The 18,783-nt window shown below is 41.0% G+C and overlaps 1 protein-coding gene across 11 annotated transcripts in view; it reads right to left on the reverse strand.

Annotated features, from left to right (window-relative positions):
• LOC129695798 (casein kinase I) overlaps positions 1-18,783 on the reverse strand; it is a 207,850-nt gene that overhangs the window by 133,622 nt on the left and 55,445 nt on the right. For all 11 annotated transcript variants that reach the window (XM_055633116.1, XM_055633114.1, XM_055633115.1 and 8 more), the window contains exons 3-4: positions 12,841-12,881; positions 6,407-6,476 (exon numbers count right to left, since the gene is read on the reverse strand). In XM_055633116.1, coding sequence (XP_055489091.1) covers positions 6,407-6,476; positions 12,841-12,881 — 111 coding nt within the window. The remainder of the gene's footprint in view (positions 1-6,406; positions 6,477-12,840; positions 12,882-18,783) is intronic.

Consider the following 18,783-nt stretch of genomic DNA (forward strand, 5'->3'; position numbering starts at 1 on the left):
TGACACAGCAGTGGAAGAAAGTGATCAGATTAAATTCATCTGACTGTTCCGCGTGAACAAACACTATCCATGAAGCAGAAGTTTATTAACAGAAAAGTGTGTTTAGTAAGCAAAGAGAATAGTTCCACTTGAATTGTTTCATACATGCACCGTTGGTATTACAATACAATAGATACAATAGACAATAGGTGCAGCAGTAGGCCCTTCGAGCCAGTACCATCATCCAATGTGATCATGGCTGATCATCCCCAATCAGTACCCCGTTCCTGTCTTCTCCCCATATCCCCTGACTCCGCTATCTTTAAGAGCCCTATCTAGCTCTCTCTTGAAAGTATCCAGAGAACTGGCCTCCACCGGCCTCCACTGAGGCGGAGAATTCCACAGACTCACAACTCTGTGAGAAACGCGTTTCCTTGTCTCCATTCTATATGGCTTACCCCTTATTCTTAAATTGTGGCCCCTAGTTTTGGACTCCCCCCAACATCGGGAACATGTTTTCTGCCTCTAGCGTGTCCAAACCCTTAATAATCTTATATGTTTCAATAAGATCCCTTCTCATACTTCTAAACCTATCATCCTTCTAAACTTCTATAACATTATTTGAGTTCCAAAAATGTGTTTCTCATGCAGAGATTATTTTGGTGTTCAAACTTTTCAAACTTTTTAAACGTGCCCAATGGTTTGGGACAGACCTAGACAACCTTATACAATAGGCTAACACATATTGGAGCTGTATTCATAGGCTGCCTTCCAAAGACCGTCTGTTTGCCTATTTGCTGGCGATCAGCTCTTGCAGCCACACCCACCTCAGGACAAATTAGACCTATGCCAAGTGATTCCAGAAGAACCTAATCTCAGCATCCGTATGCAGGTTATTAATGGCTTTATTTGAACATAAAATCAATGATTCTTTCCATATTTTACTGATGGTGGTGTGGAGGCCAATAGTCAGAAATGAGTCAGATTAGATTTATCTTACTTCTTGAGCTTTGGACATACTCAGATAAGTTTCCACGCTGTTGAATAGATATTTATATTACAACAGTACGGGAACATTTTGGCTGATGGAGAATGAGACTCCTCACTGTGAGTGCTAGATCAGCCAAATTAAATTGCCTGTACATTTCTATCTCTTAACTGGAACACTGAAACATGTTCAGTAGACCTGTGTGCAAAAAAAAAAATGTTTTTGAATGCTTATCTTTGTCTTGGCTGAGATTGAAAATGTGGACAGGCAACCAGTTTTGCTGTTTGATGCATGCAATATCAATAATTGGGTGCTTCATACTGAAAGGTCGTAAAGTTGTACACATTACATACCAAGCACAGACAATGCCGGCAAAACATAAATCAGACAGGATCAATCATGAGCAAAAGAGTTAATATTTTGGGTTAACGGCCTTTTATAAGCACACGTTCAGATAAAAGGCTATTGACCATGTATATTAAACAAAAACAAAAAAGCTGTTAAAACTCAACCAGTCAGGCAACAGTTATGCAAAGAGAAATCAGTTGACATTTCATTCCAAAGACCGTTCATCAAAACTGTTCTCCTTCCACAGATGCAGTGTGACGGGTTATGTTCTTCCAGCATTTCTCAATCCTGGCAGATTCAAACATCAGCAGTTTTATCTGTTGCTCATAAGCATTAACTCTATTTCCTTGACTTAAAGGGGTATTTGTTACATTTTTATTTTTATTATTTTTCTCGCATCCACAATATTTTGTTTTTGGGCAACTATTCAGGCCAGCCATCTATAATTCTGGTTTCCAAGCAGGATGGTGCTGAAGAGATGATTTATATTTAGAGGACTGCTGATATCTGTGGTATTTGATGATCGTGGAGCCTTTCAAAAGCCCTGTTTTGGACTGAGTGATCTGATCGCCCCATTTCACACAGCTGTAATCCACATGATGAACGTGTGGATTTTCTCACACAAGGACTGGGCAGTGATCAAGCAAGCATGCGAGGGCAAGGTCAAGTAGACTGCAAGCCACTCGTACCATACTCATGCCACTCATACTTATCCCAATATCCCTAGGTGGGACTAGTGTAGCTAGGACATGTAGCTAGGGCCCGTTTCCACACTGTATCATTCTATGACTCTATACAATTATCCCGCACACTTTGTGATGAAAGTGATGAAGATCAGTCCCCTGTTCAGTGTCCATTTGGTAACCTTGCAGTCTTTAAATTCTGTTCAATAGAGAGGACATCCACGAGTAAGAATTATTGTTTCTGGTAACCTTTCCAGAAGCAGTAAATAACCGATGACTATCAATTAATTTAAAATGTAAATAAATACATTCTTACAGATATTTCTCCCATAATTAAGGATGCAACATTGTCTTGAATAAATAATTTAAAACATTTTTTGATAAAATGTCTTTGATATTCAGAGTAAAATGTAACCAACACTGAATAGACAGAATACTTAACCGATGGGAAGAGCAGGCACCAAAATATTTGTGAATGCTCCACTCCAAGTATGATCTGCAATTGGACCCAAAGCTGAGAACCTCTCCATACAGACCAGTGAGCAACTATTGAAGCCGGAATTTGCCTATGTGTGTGCCACAGTTATTGAGTAGGAAGTTCAAGTTCATGTTTATTGTCATGTGTCCCTGATAGGACAATGAAATTCTTGCTTTGCTTCAGCACACAGATCATAATAGGCATTGACAACAAAACACATGAATAAATAAACTGATAAAGTGCAAAATGACAGATAATGGGTTATTAATGTTCAGAGTTTGTCCGAGCCAGGTTTAATAGCCTGATGGCTGTGGGGAAGTAGCTATTACTGAACCTGGTCGTTGCAGTCTTTAGGCCCCTGTACCTTCTACCTGAAGGTAGCAGGGAGATGAGTGTGTGGCCAGGATGGTGTGGGTCTTTGATGATACTGCCAGCCTTTTTGAGGCAGCGACTTCGATAAATCCCCTCGATGGAAGGAAGGTCAGAGTTGATGATGGACTGGGCAGTGTTGTGTTGAGCAATTTGAGCAGTGAACAAATTATTACTGCTTGTTTGAGTAATATTCAGTGTTGCAGTGCTAATTCTTTAGGTGCCGGAGCTGTCAAACAGGGGCGTCATTTGAGGTTTTGCTTGGGGAGGGGGGGGGGGGGGGGGGGGGGGGGGGGGGGGGGGTGGGGGCTTTGCCGACCCTCGCCTCTCCACCAGCCACCAGCAGGCCAGAGCAGTCGCCTCACCAGAGTTCCAGACTCAGCATCAGGCCCACAACCTCCACAATGCAGACAGCACGTGGTCTGACTCTGCTGGGTCCTACTGCTCCCCCTCCTCCTACAGAGAACCTCAGTAGTGATGGGTATTCCCCAACCACAAACCCGCTAGTTAAAATTCCCCGCTGTTTATTTTGGCTTTTGTTTTACAGAGGTGCCAGTGATCTCCGGCAGCACTGCCCCCCTGGTAATATTGCAGAAGGGAATCTCGTTATTTTTCATTTGATGACGCATTTCATTTTATTCCAGGATAAACATTTCTAGTTTTAATGGAGTATTTCCCAAATATTTTTTTCCCCTCAAACAGAAATTTGGTTTAAATAAGATACTACATTTAAAGTATTTCAGTATTTTGTTCTTTCTAATTATTAAATATTACTCAAGCAATAACCTGCACTCTGTTTCTGTTGCAACAATTCCACCACCTACACAGCAGATAGGAAATTTGCAGTTTGCACTGTCAGTAGCCGACACAGGGATCAAACCTCGCCTCTATGTCAATATTTGTAGGAAACTGGAAATGCTTGGGTGCAGAACTTAGGATCATCTGAAAAAAAAGGGCTGCTGCTTTCACACTATTAGTAATCCTGCCGCACTCCATTTTCAATAGATCGGTAAGAAAATCCAATGGTTAATTGTCAGAACAAAGTGGATCCGAGTTAACCCTGGATAGCTCATGTGCAGCACAGCGTGGTCCTGAAATAATCCAGAATGTTTTACAAATCATTGCTTTATTGCTGCAAATTCAACATGGTGACCTCTGAACTAGCCATAGATGCAATCAGTCACTTCCTTAATTCAATTCATTTTCTGCATCGCTCAATTGTTGTCATGCAAATAAAATTTGAGGAGATTGAGGACTTAAATTAGTGTGTCTCTAATGACAGCTGAGTTGCATAATAGTTAAATTACTAAACTACAAGTCTACATTATTAAAGTGGGCGCCGTCCTGTATGGGTATGGCTGCCCAGCCTGCAGCTGTCCACTTTTTCATCTTTTTATTTTTAGTTAGTTGAGTTTTTGTTTTTCGGAATTCTAGTCTTTTTTATGTGGGGTGGGGGGGGGGGTGGGGGGGGGGGGGGGGGAACAGATTTTCAGGGTCCCTACCTGGTCGGAGAGGCGGCTTTTCTCCGGGAAGCACCTTCGACCCGCCCTCGCGTCCTACCAGCGGGCCTGGAGCAGCGTTTCCTGAGGGGACCGCCGAGATCCTCGGCTTCAGCACAATGCTGGAGCGCTATCGCGGAGCGGGCAATGCCTTGCCTGGGTCACTGCACTGGAACTGCGGTGAGCTGAAGACCGCCGATGAAACATCGTGGAGCTGCGGGACTGTGGAGCGGCCAGCTGCGGCGCTGAACTTTAACATCGGGAGCCTGGGATCGCCAGTGGTGGAGCTCCATCCAGCGCGGCCTGTTGGCTTCGGAAGCCGCGGTCTCTGGTAAGGAAGCAGCCATTCCAAGTTTCCCAAGCCGCTGTGAGGATTCTCCCGACACCGGAGCACCATCATCTGGCGAGAACGGCCTGGAACATCGGGCCTCCGTAAAGGCGACTGCGAAGGCCTCAATAGGCCTGACTATGGGTGGACATGGGGGATGGGGACTGGACTTTGGGAACCATTGTGGGGGGATGTTTTTTTATGTTGAATTTCTTTATTATTGTTATGTTGTTTTGCAATACGCATTTCACAACACCAATTTGTGTATGTGACTAATAAAGAACCTTTGAACCTTTAAACAAGACTTCAGATTTTGGTGAGATATAATATCTATGCTTCGTTCTAATTGATTCCCAATGAGAAAAAACATTTTCACCCAGAGAGTTGTGAATTTATGGAATTCCCTGCCACAGAGGGCAATGGAGGCCAAGTCACTGGATGGATTTAAGAGAGAGTTAGATAGAGCTCTAAGGGCTAGTGGAGTGAAGGGATATGGGGAGAAGGCAGGCACGGGTTATTGATAGGGGACGATCAGCCATGATCACAATGAATGGCGGTGCTGACTCGAAGAGCCGAATGGCCTCTTCCTGCACCTATTTTCTATGTTTCTATGTTTCTAATCTAAATGCATTAAAATAAAGCATCTCTTCCTGCTGCTCATCCAAGCCTTATCATGTTTACTATTCCTTAATTGGTCTTCCTGACCACCATCGGAGCACAATCATTCGATGATATGACTTTATGTCCATTTACTTGTTACTTATTTAATGTTGTTCTGTAGCTTGTACATGTACTGTCATTTGCAAATTTTAGTGTCATCTGCATAGATATGCCTTCCAAAATGAACACATTTTCCCCACTCTGCACTCAATTTGCCAGCTTTTGGTCTATACTCTTAAATAATTAATATCTTATTATAAACCGTTTGCCTTCCTATCTATTTTTGCATTATTACACGTTGGTAACCATACATTTGTTTCTTTCTTCCAATGCATTAATATGTACTGTCTACTTCAATACTGACTCCCGTGTTGTCGTTTTGGTCATGGGTTGTCAACGTGACAATGAACCATCCCCCACACCACTACCCTTTTAATAAATTCTTTATCCATGCCAACAGTGTAAGGCATTTGTTGAATATCGTCTGGAAATCCAAACACATCTACTGGTTAACTTGTATCTATTCTTATGGAGACTTCCACAAAAAACTCTTGCTGCCTCTTGTTTCCATTTTATACCATTACTGCTCAACAAGTTATAAACCAGCATTCAAGATCGAACCGGTGTATTTTTGTTCAATGCCAAGTGCACTGGAATTATACAGATTCACTTCAAAGAATATTTCCTCCCTATTTCAAGGTTTAATTATATCAGAACCTTTTGGTCTTTCACTAACAAACAAATTACATTAGCACCCGATGCACTAGCTGTATGCCAGACAGAAAACACTTGCTGCATTATCTGCTTGTTTCAAACTAATTTTATGAACCAACGGTTGAACTCGATTTATATTAAGGCATTAAACAAAACCAACAAAGTTGCAAAAACCAAATTGTAACTTTCATTGCTGGTCTGCTATTTCTCTTCTAGTGCAATTTAGACAAACAATTATCCTATTAAATACCATTGCAACATAAGTTTTACAAAAAATTGTTACCAAGATTCTTCAAGGTCATTGATTAACAAAGCGACAATATTGAATGGAAATATATCTAAAGCAGACCGTTAACTTACCACCAGATCCCAGCTGTTTGTAAAATCTATATTCCAAGTGAAGTTGTGGTGCTCTGGACTTCATTGGTTCCTAAATGCAAAAAAAAAGCTACTTTAAGCACACAAACAAGAAACTTGACTGTAAACCTGGGTAATTTTAGAATTTACATTGTGCCATGTCAATCAATTAATGTAAAAAAATGTAATACATTGAAATGCAATCGGTTATAAAATAATGTAGGGATATCTTACTATGTTAAAAACATATAAATGCAAGGTCATAGTTTTAATAAGGTTGAACAGCAGTGTTTAATAGAAACATGTGTACATGGATCATTTATAACCCTTTCCTGTTTTCATTTTTTATACAACTTCCAGGTACCAGATTACAGCAAGGACACCACTCAAGAGGTTGCAACACAGACAATATTCCATGAGTATTTCTAACATTTTTTAAATTTCACTTCTTTGAATTGACCGGGTTGCCAAGCACATCTAAAATTTACGTACAAGATAGTTAGAGCCTCACATTTAAAAATGAGTGGCCAAATGAGTGACCAATTCATGTTGTTTTCCTTGCATTGACTTGGGTTGCTGAATGCACTTATGCCTGGCACATATTGAACAGGGCTTGAAATTGTATCTTAGTTCAGCCTCAGATCAAATTGAAACATTCATCAGTGAACCTAATTAGTACTGGAGTTTGTGTCATTATCAATTCAGTGCACTAGACAATTCTTCAGAAGATGATTGCTTTTGTGACCGAACAAATCACTTTTACCTTATTGCATAACAGTACTGCAGAAGATTTTCCTTTGCCATCCATAACAGATTGAGGACTTGAATTAGCGTGTCTCTAATGACAGCTGAATTGCATAATAGTTAAATTACTAAACTACAAGTGTACACTATTAAACCGGACTTCAAATCTCACCATGGTATCTGGGACATTTAAGAGAGCAGAATTAAAAAAAATTGGTATAAAAAAGCTGCTCTCAATACAAGTAACCAGGAAGCTGCCCGATGCCTATAAAAAACGTAACTGGCTCGTTCATGCCCTACAGCAGAGGAAAGTTAAGTTGACTTGAAATGTGCTGTCCTTACCCAAGCAGGCCTATAGCCAATTAATCAATTGAAATGTCTCCTCAGTTCAGGAATCTGGGATGAACAACTTAGTGGATAAAAACATTGTTCAGAACTGTAATGTTTCAAACAAAGAGAAAGCAACCTGGTGCAACATCTATCCAATTTGTTAAATTTTAAGGTGGCCTTAATCGTAATCTTCCATACGCCAACAAACTAGAAGGGGCGGCACAGTAATACAGTGATAGAGTTGCTGCCTTACAAGTGCTCAAGACACGGTTTGATCCTGGCTAAAGGTGCTGTCTTAATGGAGATTGTACGTTCTACCTGTGACCGTATGAGTTTTCTGTCAGTTAATTGGCTTCTGTAAAAATTGTCCCTAGTGTGCCAGAATAGAATATGTGTACATGTGATCACTTGTCGGTGTAGATTTGGTGCGAGAGGAGGCGAGCATGTCCTGGGCTAGAAACTCAAGTTGCACGTAATTACATTTTTCACTTCAATCACATGCATCACTTGTGAAGTAATTTGGGTTGCCCCTAGTTGTTTCTTGCACACAATCACCACCTACAATGCAAAACTGGGTGGCATAAGTGACAATGACGTATCACTTCCAGATAAGACCAATGTCCTTTAGGCACGCTTTGGTGAATAGCAACACATCTACCCACGAGCCCCCTAAATGCCCTCACCATCCAGTGGCCTCAGTCTCTGACATTGAATTTCTGAGCAGCCTTCAGGAGGGTGAAGGAATAAACTCTCTTGACTTGACTTGAATCCATGCAAACGTCTGCCCAAGAGGATGCAACTGGCTGACAAACTGGCTAGAGTATTCAAGGACATCTTCTGCCTGCTCTTTTGTAGTCTTATGTTCCCACCTGCTTCAAAAGGGCATCCATCTTTCCGGTGGCCAAGGACATGGTCTCCTGCTTCAATGACTGTAGTCAGTTATCACTGGCATCCACCATAATTAGTTCTTCTGGAGTTTAGTTACAACACAAATCAACTCCTACCTCAGAAATAACATGGATCAGCTTCAAATTGTCTATTGCCATAACAGGTCTACAACAGATGCTCTCTCAATGGCAGATTAGTAACATCTGCTCCTCATTGACAATCAACACAGGTGCACCTCAATGCTGTGTATTGAGCTCTTTGACAAATTTTCTTTGTGCCCATGGCTGTGTGGCGAACCGCAGCTTCAATACCAACTATTAATTCTCCAAAGACATGACTAACGTCAGCCAAATATGCATGGTGATGATCAGCATCCAGGCGAGAGACAGAACACTGAATGAGTGGTGCTGCAATAACAATCTCTCGCTCAATATCAATAAAACCAAGGAACTAATCTTCAGAAAGGGGAAATAGGAAAACAACTTGCCAGTTTTCATTCGTTGGTTGGTGGGTGATAGTTATCGATCCAAATTCCTGGGCGTTAACATTCGCAGGTGTTGGACGGGGTCCTCTACTTTCTTCAAAGTTTACAGAAATTCGGCATATCACAGAATATACTAATAAACTTTTTCAGATGCTTTGTGGAATATATCCTGACTGTTTGTACCATGGACTGGTACAGTAATTTCAATGCATGGGAAAGCAAGAGACTGCAGAGTTGTGATCACACCAGTCCATCATCGGCACAGACCTCCCCACCAAAGTCTACAAGGAACTAACTCAATAAATTTCTATTACAAAGGATGCAAGGCCATGCCTTCTCTCTGCTACCATCAGGCAGCAGGTACAGAAGACGGAAATCCCACACCACCATGTTCAGAAACAGCCTCTTTCCTACAACTATCAGGTTCATGAACTGACCTGCACAACCTTAATCCTACCTTTGCAATGGAACACTAGGAAACACTTCTTGCACTATTGTGAATGCTTCCTAATTGTATATTTGTCCATTAATCTCTTGATTTCTGCAGTCTTTCTCTCTTCACTGTCTTGTTGAATTTGTGTAATTAACGTACAATGTATAGGTAATTTATGGATACTTTATCATTTGTGTTTTATAAGTCCACGTGCATGTGATGCTTCTGCAAGCAAGATTACCCATTATAATTGCACTTCACCGTACTCGTGCATGGACAATAAACTCAACTTGACTTCGCTTTGCAAAATAAAATTACCTACGCAACACAAATAACCTTAGTCAAATAATAACCCTGTTGAACATCTCAGTGTTCCAGTTGGAGTGAAATTATAATCATCACACCCTTCAGTAAATTATCAGCTTCAAACATTTAATAAGAAACAACATTTTAAAATCAGTATACATTAACTACTGTTAAAAAATTATAATATTTTTAATAGACACAAAATGCTGGAGTAACTCAGTGGGACAGGTAGCATCGCTGGAGACAAGGAATGGGTGACATTTTGGTTTGAGACCCTTCTTCAAACCGTCCAGTTGAGTTACTCCAGCATTATGTGTCTATCTTTGATTTAAACCAGCATTTGCAGTTCCTTCATATACACCTAATAATTTTAACATTTGAAATAAAAACTGCGTTTCCTCTTTTGGGTTATTTAATTACAGATGAAATTCTACTTATGCTACCCTGACGCAATAATCAGCCGGCCTTCATTTGCAAAAGATTCCCAAGATATGCAAAAACTATCAACATAGCATTCAGTGCATGAATCTGAGCAAAATGGATCTTGGTATGTTATATTGGATCTACATTGTAGAGCTCTCACTTTCAGAATGCTCTGTATTGCAGCGATAGTTAGTTCAGGGCCAAGAAAGGCTGACATGAAGGGATGGGAACTATAAGGGAGAGGCTGTGATGCTCCCTGTCACACCTTCCCAACACAATCAACTGGCCCAAAGTACACACTGTAGCTCCTATAAGCTCACTGCTGATCAACGAACCAGTGCTCATTGCCTACACATGACAAATGATTGTAATAAGAAAGGTGGCAGTCATTGAAGGGAGCCTGGTAATTTACTGTAGCTAACAAGTCCACCATTTAAACAGGAGGCTGGAAGATTTTGTGCAGAGTGTTGATTTGCCATCTTGTTCTCAAATCCGACAAAAAGTGATTCTGGGATGTTTTGGGGGTTAATCATAGATGTTGTAGATTTCTCTCAAAAAAGTCCAATTTCTGCTGGCAGTGGGAGAAACTTGCAACACATGAGATTTGATGTAATTTGCTGTGCAACTGGTGCCAGGACCAAAAAAAAAAAAAGCTGCTCCAAGGTAAAATGCACATATGACTTCCTGGAAACATCACTAATCTACCCAGAAACAATTGCTGGTATGATCTGGAGAAACTCAGCAGGTGCAGCAGCATCTATGGAGCGAAGGAAATAGGCAACGTTTCGGGCCAAAACCCTTCTTGAGAAGAGTTTTGGCCCGAAACGTTGCCTATTTCTTTTGCTCCATAGATGCTGCTGCACCCACTGAGTTTCTCCAGCACTTTTGTGTACCTTCGATTTTCCAACATCTGTAGTTCCTTCTTGAACACTGCTGGCATGATCTGATGTTGACGCTAATTTTCATTCAAACATGGATTTGAAGTTGGGCTGAGCTCAATCAAGATTTACTTGATCATCTTAAGTTTCACATTCAAATTCAATTTAAGTGGGGCAGGCTTTTTGTTTTGTTACAGAGGGTGGTGGGTGCCTGGAACACACTGCCAGTGGTGGCGGTGGAGATAGATGTGATAGTGGTGATGAAGAGGCTTTTATTTAGACACGTGGATATGTGGGGAATGAAGTGATATGGATCATGTGAAGGCGGAGGAGATTAGCTGAACTTGACCATGCGTGATACAGACAATGTGGGCCAAAGAGCCTCTATCTGGTGCTGTACTGTTCTATTCAGAATCTCAGAGGTTATCAAACACAAAAATCATCTCATGCTTTGATCTACTAATAAAAATTAAAATGTAGCATGATAAATCACAAAATATTACATTAAACACAAGTTCTACAAAAATTGTAACAGATTCTTTCGGCAATGTTCACCAGACATACTTGAATTCAGAGATTTTGCCACCTTCCCCATGACATTCAGCCTCTTTTTCTGCCCCAGTTTAAACCTCCATTTACTCTAAGGTATGGCTCACTGTTGAGAATTTTCACCTGGTTCTTAGCGATCTTTGCAAAGAATTCATTATTTATTTGTTCATCCACCCCAAACATGGGAAATACTGGATGGGGAAAAGATATTTAATTAATCATTCGGTTTCCCATTAAAAATGTCCACCCAAATAAAGAATAATTCTCATCTTTTTTTAAATCACACAAAATAACAATATTTATAGAGCAACTGTTTACATAGTAGAATGTCAATACATATTTCAAAGAAACAAAATTTGGCACAAAGATGCATTCAAGAGGGAGTTTGGACAAAGTTCTTGGGGCAAACGGAATCAAGGGATATGGGGAGAAAGCAGGAACGGGGTACTAATTTTGCATGATCAGCCATGATCATATTGAATGGACCGAATGGCCCACTACTGCATCTATTTTCTATGTTTCTAAGTCATACAAAAAAGCATTGGTCAAAAAGGGAGAAATTGCTATACAGAGGATGAGAAGTTTCATGGGGAAAATATCAAAGCTTCCAACAAAGTGGTGAAGAAAACGGGGGTATTCTTAAGAGACTGGGAAAATATCATGAAGTCACAGGCAAGGAGAGGTTAGCAAAGTAGAAGAGGATAACCCAGAAATAATTTGAAAACAAGGGTGGAATTTTAAAAACAGGGAGCTAACTTGGAGAAACAACAGGGGTTATGAACATCAAAGAAAACATTTCAGCAAAGATGTAAAAAATATTTTCAAAAGAAACAGATGCACTTAAATAACCAAGCAAATGAACTATTGGGATTTTTTAGTTAACGAAACACACATATTTTACACATTGCACATTGCAACAGGTTAATGGTTAATCAATCCAAATTGTCATACTAGCTTGCCACACCAAATCTACATGTTGAACCTCTCCTGGATAACATTTGCTATGATGTTGCTTTTAAAAATTGACAAAATTGCTCCTTCATTGATAACACCAAGATGTGCACCAATAATACAACTGAGAAACAACAATAAAACCTAATCCTTTATCTCCAAACACCAGAATATCATCAGAATATTGATTAATTGTATGGTGTATAAAGTTCTAACTTAAACCACTTCCCCAATCTTTATTACACCTTCCTCTATTTCGACTAAGTATTAAAGCACAACTGCTGAATACAACTACCACTTCATCTGGATATCTGGAGTACTGCTGACTTCATTTCTATTATGGCGATTTTTAACAAATTAATAACAAATATTGCACACCATTAACAAAAATTCAAACAGTTGATTACTATGGGTCCAGTTACTGCAGCATCTATAATAATTACCAACTTACCAATTTAATCGCCACATATTCATTTGTGTACAAGTTTTTACCTTGAAGAAAACAAAGAAAAGAATTAGACTTTAACATTGTTTGAAATACGGCATTTCAATATTGTGAACAGTAACTTTTTGATTAGTTAAAGGCCCCACATTGCACAATGTCAGAAAATCCATCACTTGAAACAAATGCATCCTGCAAATTTCTTTATCAAACTTTGTGACACAGAAGAGATGATGAGAAAGTGATTCTAGAATTTCTCCCATAAGAACGGCATGGTGGCACAACGGTAGAGTTGCTGCCTTACAGTGCCAGAGTTCGATCCAGACTATAGCTGCTGTCTGTACGGAGTTTGTACATTCCCTCTGTGACAGAGTAGGTTTTCTCCAAGAACATTGGTTTCCTCCCACGCTCCAAAGACGTACTGGTATGTAGGTTAATCAGCTGGGTATAAGTGCATATTGTCCCTCGTGTGTAGGATGGTGCTAGTGTGCAGGGATTGCTGGTCGGCGCGGAGTGCGAACTCGGTAGGCCAAAGGGCCTATTTCTGTGGTGTGTCTCTAAACTAAAGCAGTACAAAACCACCAAGGGGTTAGATAAATAATAAGTTATAACATTAGCCGTGATGAGAGGTCAATTTAAGGATTAATATAATCCTTTGAACTTCATTGTAGTAGTCGAAGATGTTTTGAATGCTGAAGATATTAGGTGAATGGATCTATCGTTTTGGCTCACAAGAATACAGGGATAGGAAAAGCAACCAAATATCAAAGCTCAAGAATGCACCAATGATATTTTGATTGAAAAACAAAGTCCTGAACTAACTCAGCAGGTCAGACAGCATCCTTACACAGAACAGGTAGACAATGTTTCCGGTTGGGACACCACTTCAGATCAATTAGAGTCAGTAGGGAGAAAGCTGGAAAAGAGATGGGGGTGCAATAAAACCTGGAAAGTGACAAGTGGATACAGGTGAAGGGGATTTGGTTGACAGATGGGTGGAGTATGTGACAAAAGCGAGAGGAGACAGATGCCTGATCTGCTGAGTTCCTCCAGCGCTGTGTTTTGTTCAATTTCCATTTCTTCATGTTCCCAGTGCATTAAAGGGAGTGGTTGATAACTTTGAAACTATTAGTTTAGAGATAGAGCACGGAAACAAGCCCTTCGGCCCACCGAGTCAGTGCCGAGCAGCAATCCCCGCACACTAACACTATCCTACACACTAGGGTTAATTTACCAAAGCCAATTCACCTACAAACCTGTACGTCTTTGGTGTGGGAGGAAACCGGAAAATTATACCACTACGCCACCCTATTAGTGGTCCCATGATTAACATCCAAGCCATGTGCTTTAAAAAGAGATCGATTACAAAAATCAAGCCATGAATCAAGGATTGAATTTACGAAAAAGTATTTGGAAAGAATCAAACAGCAACAGGATTGAAGTATAAACTTAATTAAAATATGTAACCACGTATTTAAATAAAGAAATGTGGGAGAAGGAAGCAGTGTTGGAAAATGAATAATATCAGCTCATACTCAATGGAGAAAAAGAGAAAACAGAACTACCAACTTAGCAATGGAAACATTCAAATAATGCATGGGCACTTCTTAAACAGCAATGCAAATGAAGGGAGGCAACACAAAACAAGTGGAGAAAGCATTAACATTCGGAAAGAACGAGAAAAACTGGTGTTTGAATTCCCAAGGGAAATAAATAGAAAATGACAACCTATCTTTTTATTCATTTATTGTAAGTGGGTACTATTGGCAAAACATAAATGTGTTACCTGCATTTGAATTGAGAGCCTTGGTCATTACACAGGGCAGCGAGGTGATCAACCACAATGCCAAAATCTGGAGTCAGGCTTAAAGCCAAAGTCAATTTTATTCGTCACACCCGAAGGTGCAGTTAAATGAATTTGCCAGCAGCAATACACTTAAAAAGAACACACAATGCACAATAAAATTTAACACAAACATCCACCACAGCATTCTTCATTGTGGTGGAAGGCAACAGTGTCAGTTAGTCCTCCTCCTTTGTTCATCCGTGGTCGGGGCCATAAATCCTCCGTAGTGCAGCTACGGACGGCCCGATGTCCAGGCCCTCTCGTCGGGATGATCAAACCTCCGACGTTTGGACGGTCAAACACATTCCATGGCTTGGAGTGCCCGAATCGGCACTTTGCTACCGGAGACCGCAACTTCAGGATGTTATAGGTCGCAGGACGGCGGTCGGAGATCTTCTCCGGTGATCCCCGGCAAGAGATCCCAGACTACGGATGGTAAGTCCACGCCACGCCCGCGGCTAGAAGCTCCGCAGACCACGGCCCCATGATGCCAAAGTCACCAGCTCAGCGATCGGAGAACTCCTCTCTGGCAACCCCCGGCAAGGATTTGCCCGCTCCGCGATGGAAAAGTCGACGCTGCGCCCGCAGCTGAAGCTCTGGGCCACTCCGGGAAAGGCCGCTCCAATCCATGCTGTTAGGCGGCGAGGGAGGCGACATGGATAAGGTCCCCTCTCCGTCGAGGAGGCGACCGAAAGCGGATCCCCCCCTTTACCCCCTCACCACCTCCAACACTAGACACACCAAGAGACACCAAAACTGACATTTAGACACACCAAAAAAAACTCGAAATAATGAACACACTGCTGGCAGGGCAGCCGACTCGCAGCGCCCCCACCGACGATGCTTACACCAGAAATGCATAAAGAACATTACGGAACCATATTGAATTTTATGTCAACACTGTACTTCTGTGGACTCTGCTACTGACACTGTTTTTTACCTAATTCCAGATTTATTTAACCAAATTTGGGTTCTCTAGCCCATTCTCTGGAAACATATGGAAATTGAATCTTGAGCAAAATACGCAGAGCTGGAGGAACTCAGCAGGTCAGGCTTGTGTCTCCAGGATTTCAACTCATGCCCCCGAATCATTAATCCAGGATTCTACCAACTGGTCCACCAACATAAACACCTACTTTATCCTCTTGTTTAGGAGGAAGGTCAAAAGTACAATCATCCTCTTCAAACTCATCACCAAACTCCAAGATCTGGCCTCTGTCGTCACTGACGGACATCAATCAATGCAGATCCATAATACCTCCTCCTCATTGACCATCAACAGGGGTACACCACTGGGCTGCGTACTTGGCCACCACTCTACTCCCTTTACACCCATGACTGTGCGGTTGACCACAGGTCCAATGTCATCTACAAATTTGTCAAAGACTGCACTGTTGTTGGTTAAATCACAGGTGCAGATGAGTCAGCATATAGGAGAGAGACAGAACACCTGGTTGAGTGGTGCTGCAACAACAACATTCAACATTAACAAAATTAAAGAACTATTCGTTGACTTCAGAAAGGAGAAATTGGGGGACCACTTGCAGCTTTTCTTTGAGGAGATGGTTCTTTAGTTCTGTTCCTTTTCATACCTCTAATTTCCCTCTCCCCCGACTCTCAATCTAAAGAAAAGTCTCAAACCAAAACATCACCTATTCCTTTTCTCCAGAGATGCTGCCTGACCCGCTGAATTACTCCAGCATTTTGTGTCTTTCAGCGGGTTGTTCTTTGGTAGGTTGGTGATAGAGAGAGCTAACAGCTTCCAATTACTATGTGTTAACATCTCCATTGATCTGCTCTGGGGCTAGAACAAAGAAGTATTCACCAAAAAAAGTGAACCAACACCTCTTCTTTCTTTCACGTTTCAAGAGATTCTGCATATCGCTGAATATCCTAACAAACCCTCTACAGCTGCACTGCAGAAAGAATCCTGTCTAGCTGCATTATGGACTGATTCATCAATCGCAAAGCACAGGAATACAAGCAGCTGCATATCGTGGTGACCCCATCCCAGTCCATCATGTGCATTACCCTCCCCACCATTGAAAGCATCTACATGAAGTGCTGCATCAAGAAGGAAGCAGCATCCATCATCAAGGATCCCCCACCAACCCAGCATAACGTAAATCCTGCCTCAGCAACGGAACATACACACCGTGGAATTGTTTACTCAGGATGCCTTTTTTGCACTAATGCCTTGTTTTGCAATGGCTGCCTACATTCTGTCAAAGTAAAGAATTTTAAAGTAAAAAAAATAAAGGGTAGAAAAAAGGAGCAATTCTACACTACTCCCCAATTTGAAAAAAAGAAATACAAAAGCAAACGATTTTTTTTAAATTATTGCTTATTCCATAAGAAACATGAAGAGATGGGACAGGCTGAATAAAGTCAGACCAGAGTAATTAATGATTAATATGATATCATCAATACAAGAAAGTAACAAATTCATAACACAACAAAACCTCTGTAAATACTTATAAAGCTTCTTCATATATCATGCTTCATAATTGAAGTTTTTTTAAGTTTGCCTTTTTACCTCCTCGCCTCAAGTCAAGTAATTTTGAGACGCAACATTATTATTTATGCCACCCACTAGGTTTCAACAGATACAACTGATCATAAATGATCAGGAAGTAATGCATATTGGTTATGGGGTTTTATTATCAGTGGCTCAGCTATTCTGGACAACAAGTTCAATTGTGGAAATAAAAACAAATTAAAAAAAGTAATCGCACCTCAGAACCAGTAAATTTCTTGTGTAATGCCTAAATTCATAATTTCCCTACTCCAACAACTCCCTGTCCATTTCTGGTATATCATCTCCAAGTTGGATTTCTCTGCAAAGTCTCTGACTTCCAACTCTCCACTCTGTTTAAGCAGCGGCAAGATTTCATCTCCATTTTTATACTTTCCAGAAATTGATTTCATTTTTAGTTAATACAGCCAAGTTACTATTCCGATTTACATGACATCATTAACTCTAATATCACTGGAACATCTTCATTAAAAAACATTTCAGACACTCAGTCAATAATAACATTGCCGTTAAGTAAATACACAAAACAAATATACTATTGCCATTGAACATTTTCTCATCTTTCATTCCGTTATATTTAGTTGCATTTGTTTGTTATTGTTTTTCAGTGGTCTATATCCAAAATCAGTCGGTACATTGCAGACTTAGCCACAATGTTGCCAAGGATCTTCCACAACATGACCACAAAAGATTCACATGGATACTGCCGGGACTGAAGGGCTCAAGTTATGTGGAGAGATTGGATAGGTGGGCCTTTTATTTCCCTGGTGGCCTGATTAGAGGTAGATGAATTCATGAAGAGAACAGAAAGGTGAATAGTCACTGTTATTTTCCTCGGGCATGGGAGTTTAAAACTAGTGAGCACAGGTTTAAACCACGTGGCGGAGACACACACATGTACTATTTATGTGGTAGACAATAGACAGTAGGCAATAGGTGCAGGAGTAGGCCATTCAGCCCTTCGAGGCAGCACCACCATTCAATGTGATCATGGCTGATTATCCCCAATCAGTACCCCGTTCCAGCCTTCTCCCCATATCCCCTGGCTCCGCTATTATTAAGAGCCCTATCTAGCTCTCTCTTGAAAGTATCCAGAGAACCGGCCACCACCGCCCTCTGAGGCAAAGAATTGCACAGACTCACAACTCTGTGTGAAAAAGTGTTTCCTCATCTCCGTTCTAAATTGCTTACCTCTTATTCTTAAATAGTGGACTCCCCCAACATCAGAAACATGGTTCCTGTCTCTAGCATGTCCAAACCCTTAATAATCTTATATGTTTCAATAAGATCCCCTCTCATCCTTCTAAACCCCAGAGTATACAAGCCCAGCCGTTCCATTCTCTCAGCTTATGACATTTCCGCCATCCCGGGAATTAACCTTGTAAACGTACCCTGCACTCCCTCAATAGCAAGAATATCCTTCCTCAAAACTGCACACAATACTCCAGGTGTGGTCTCACTAGGACCCTGTACAACTACAGAAGGACTTATTTGCTCCTATACTCAACTCCTCATCTTATGAAGGCCAGCATGCCATTCGCTTTCTTCATTGCCTGCTGTACCCTCATGC

Source organism: Leucoraja erinacea, chromosome 3 (assembly GCF_028641065.1).
Source record: "Leucoraja erinacea ecotype New England chromosome 3, Leri_hhj_1, whole genome shotgun sequence".
Taxonomy (NCBI): Eukaryota; Metazoa; Chordata; class Chondrichthyes; order Rajiformes; family Rajidae; genus Leucoraja; species Leucoraja erinaceus.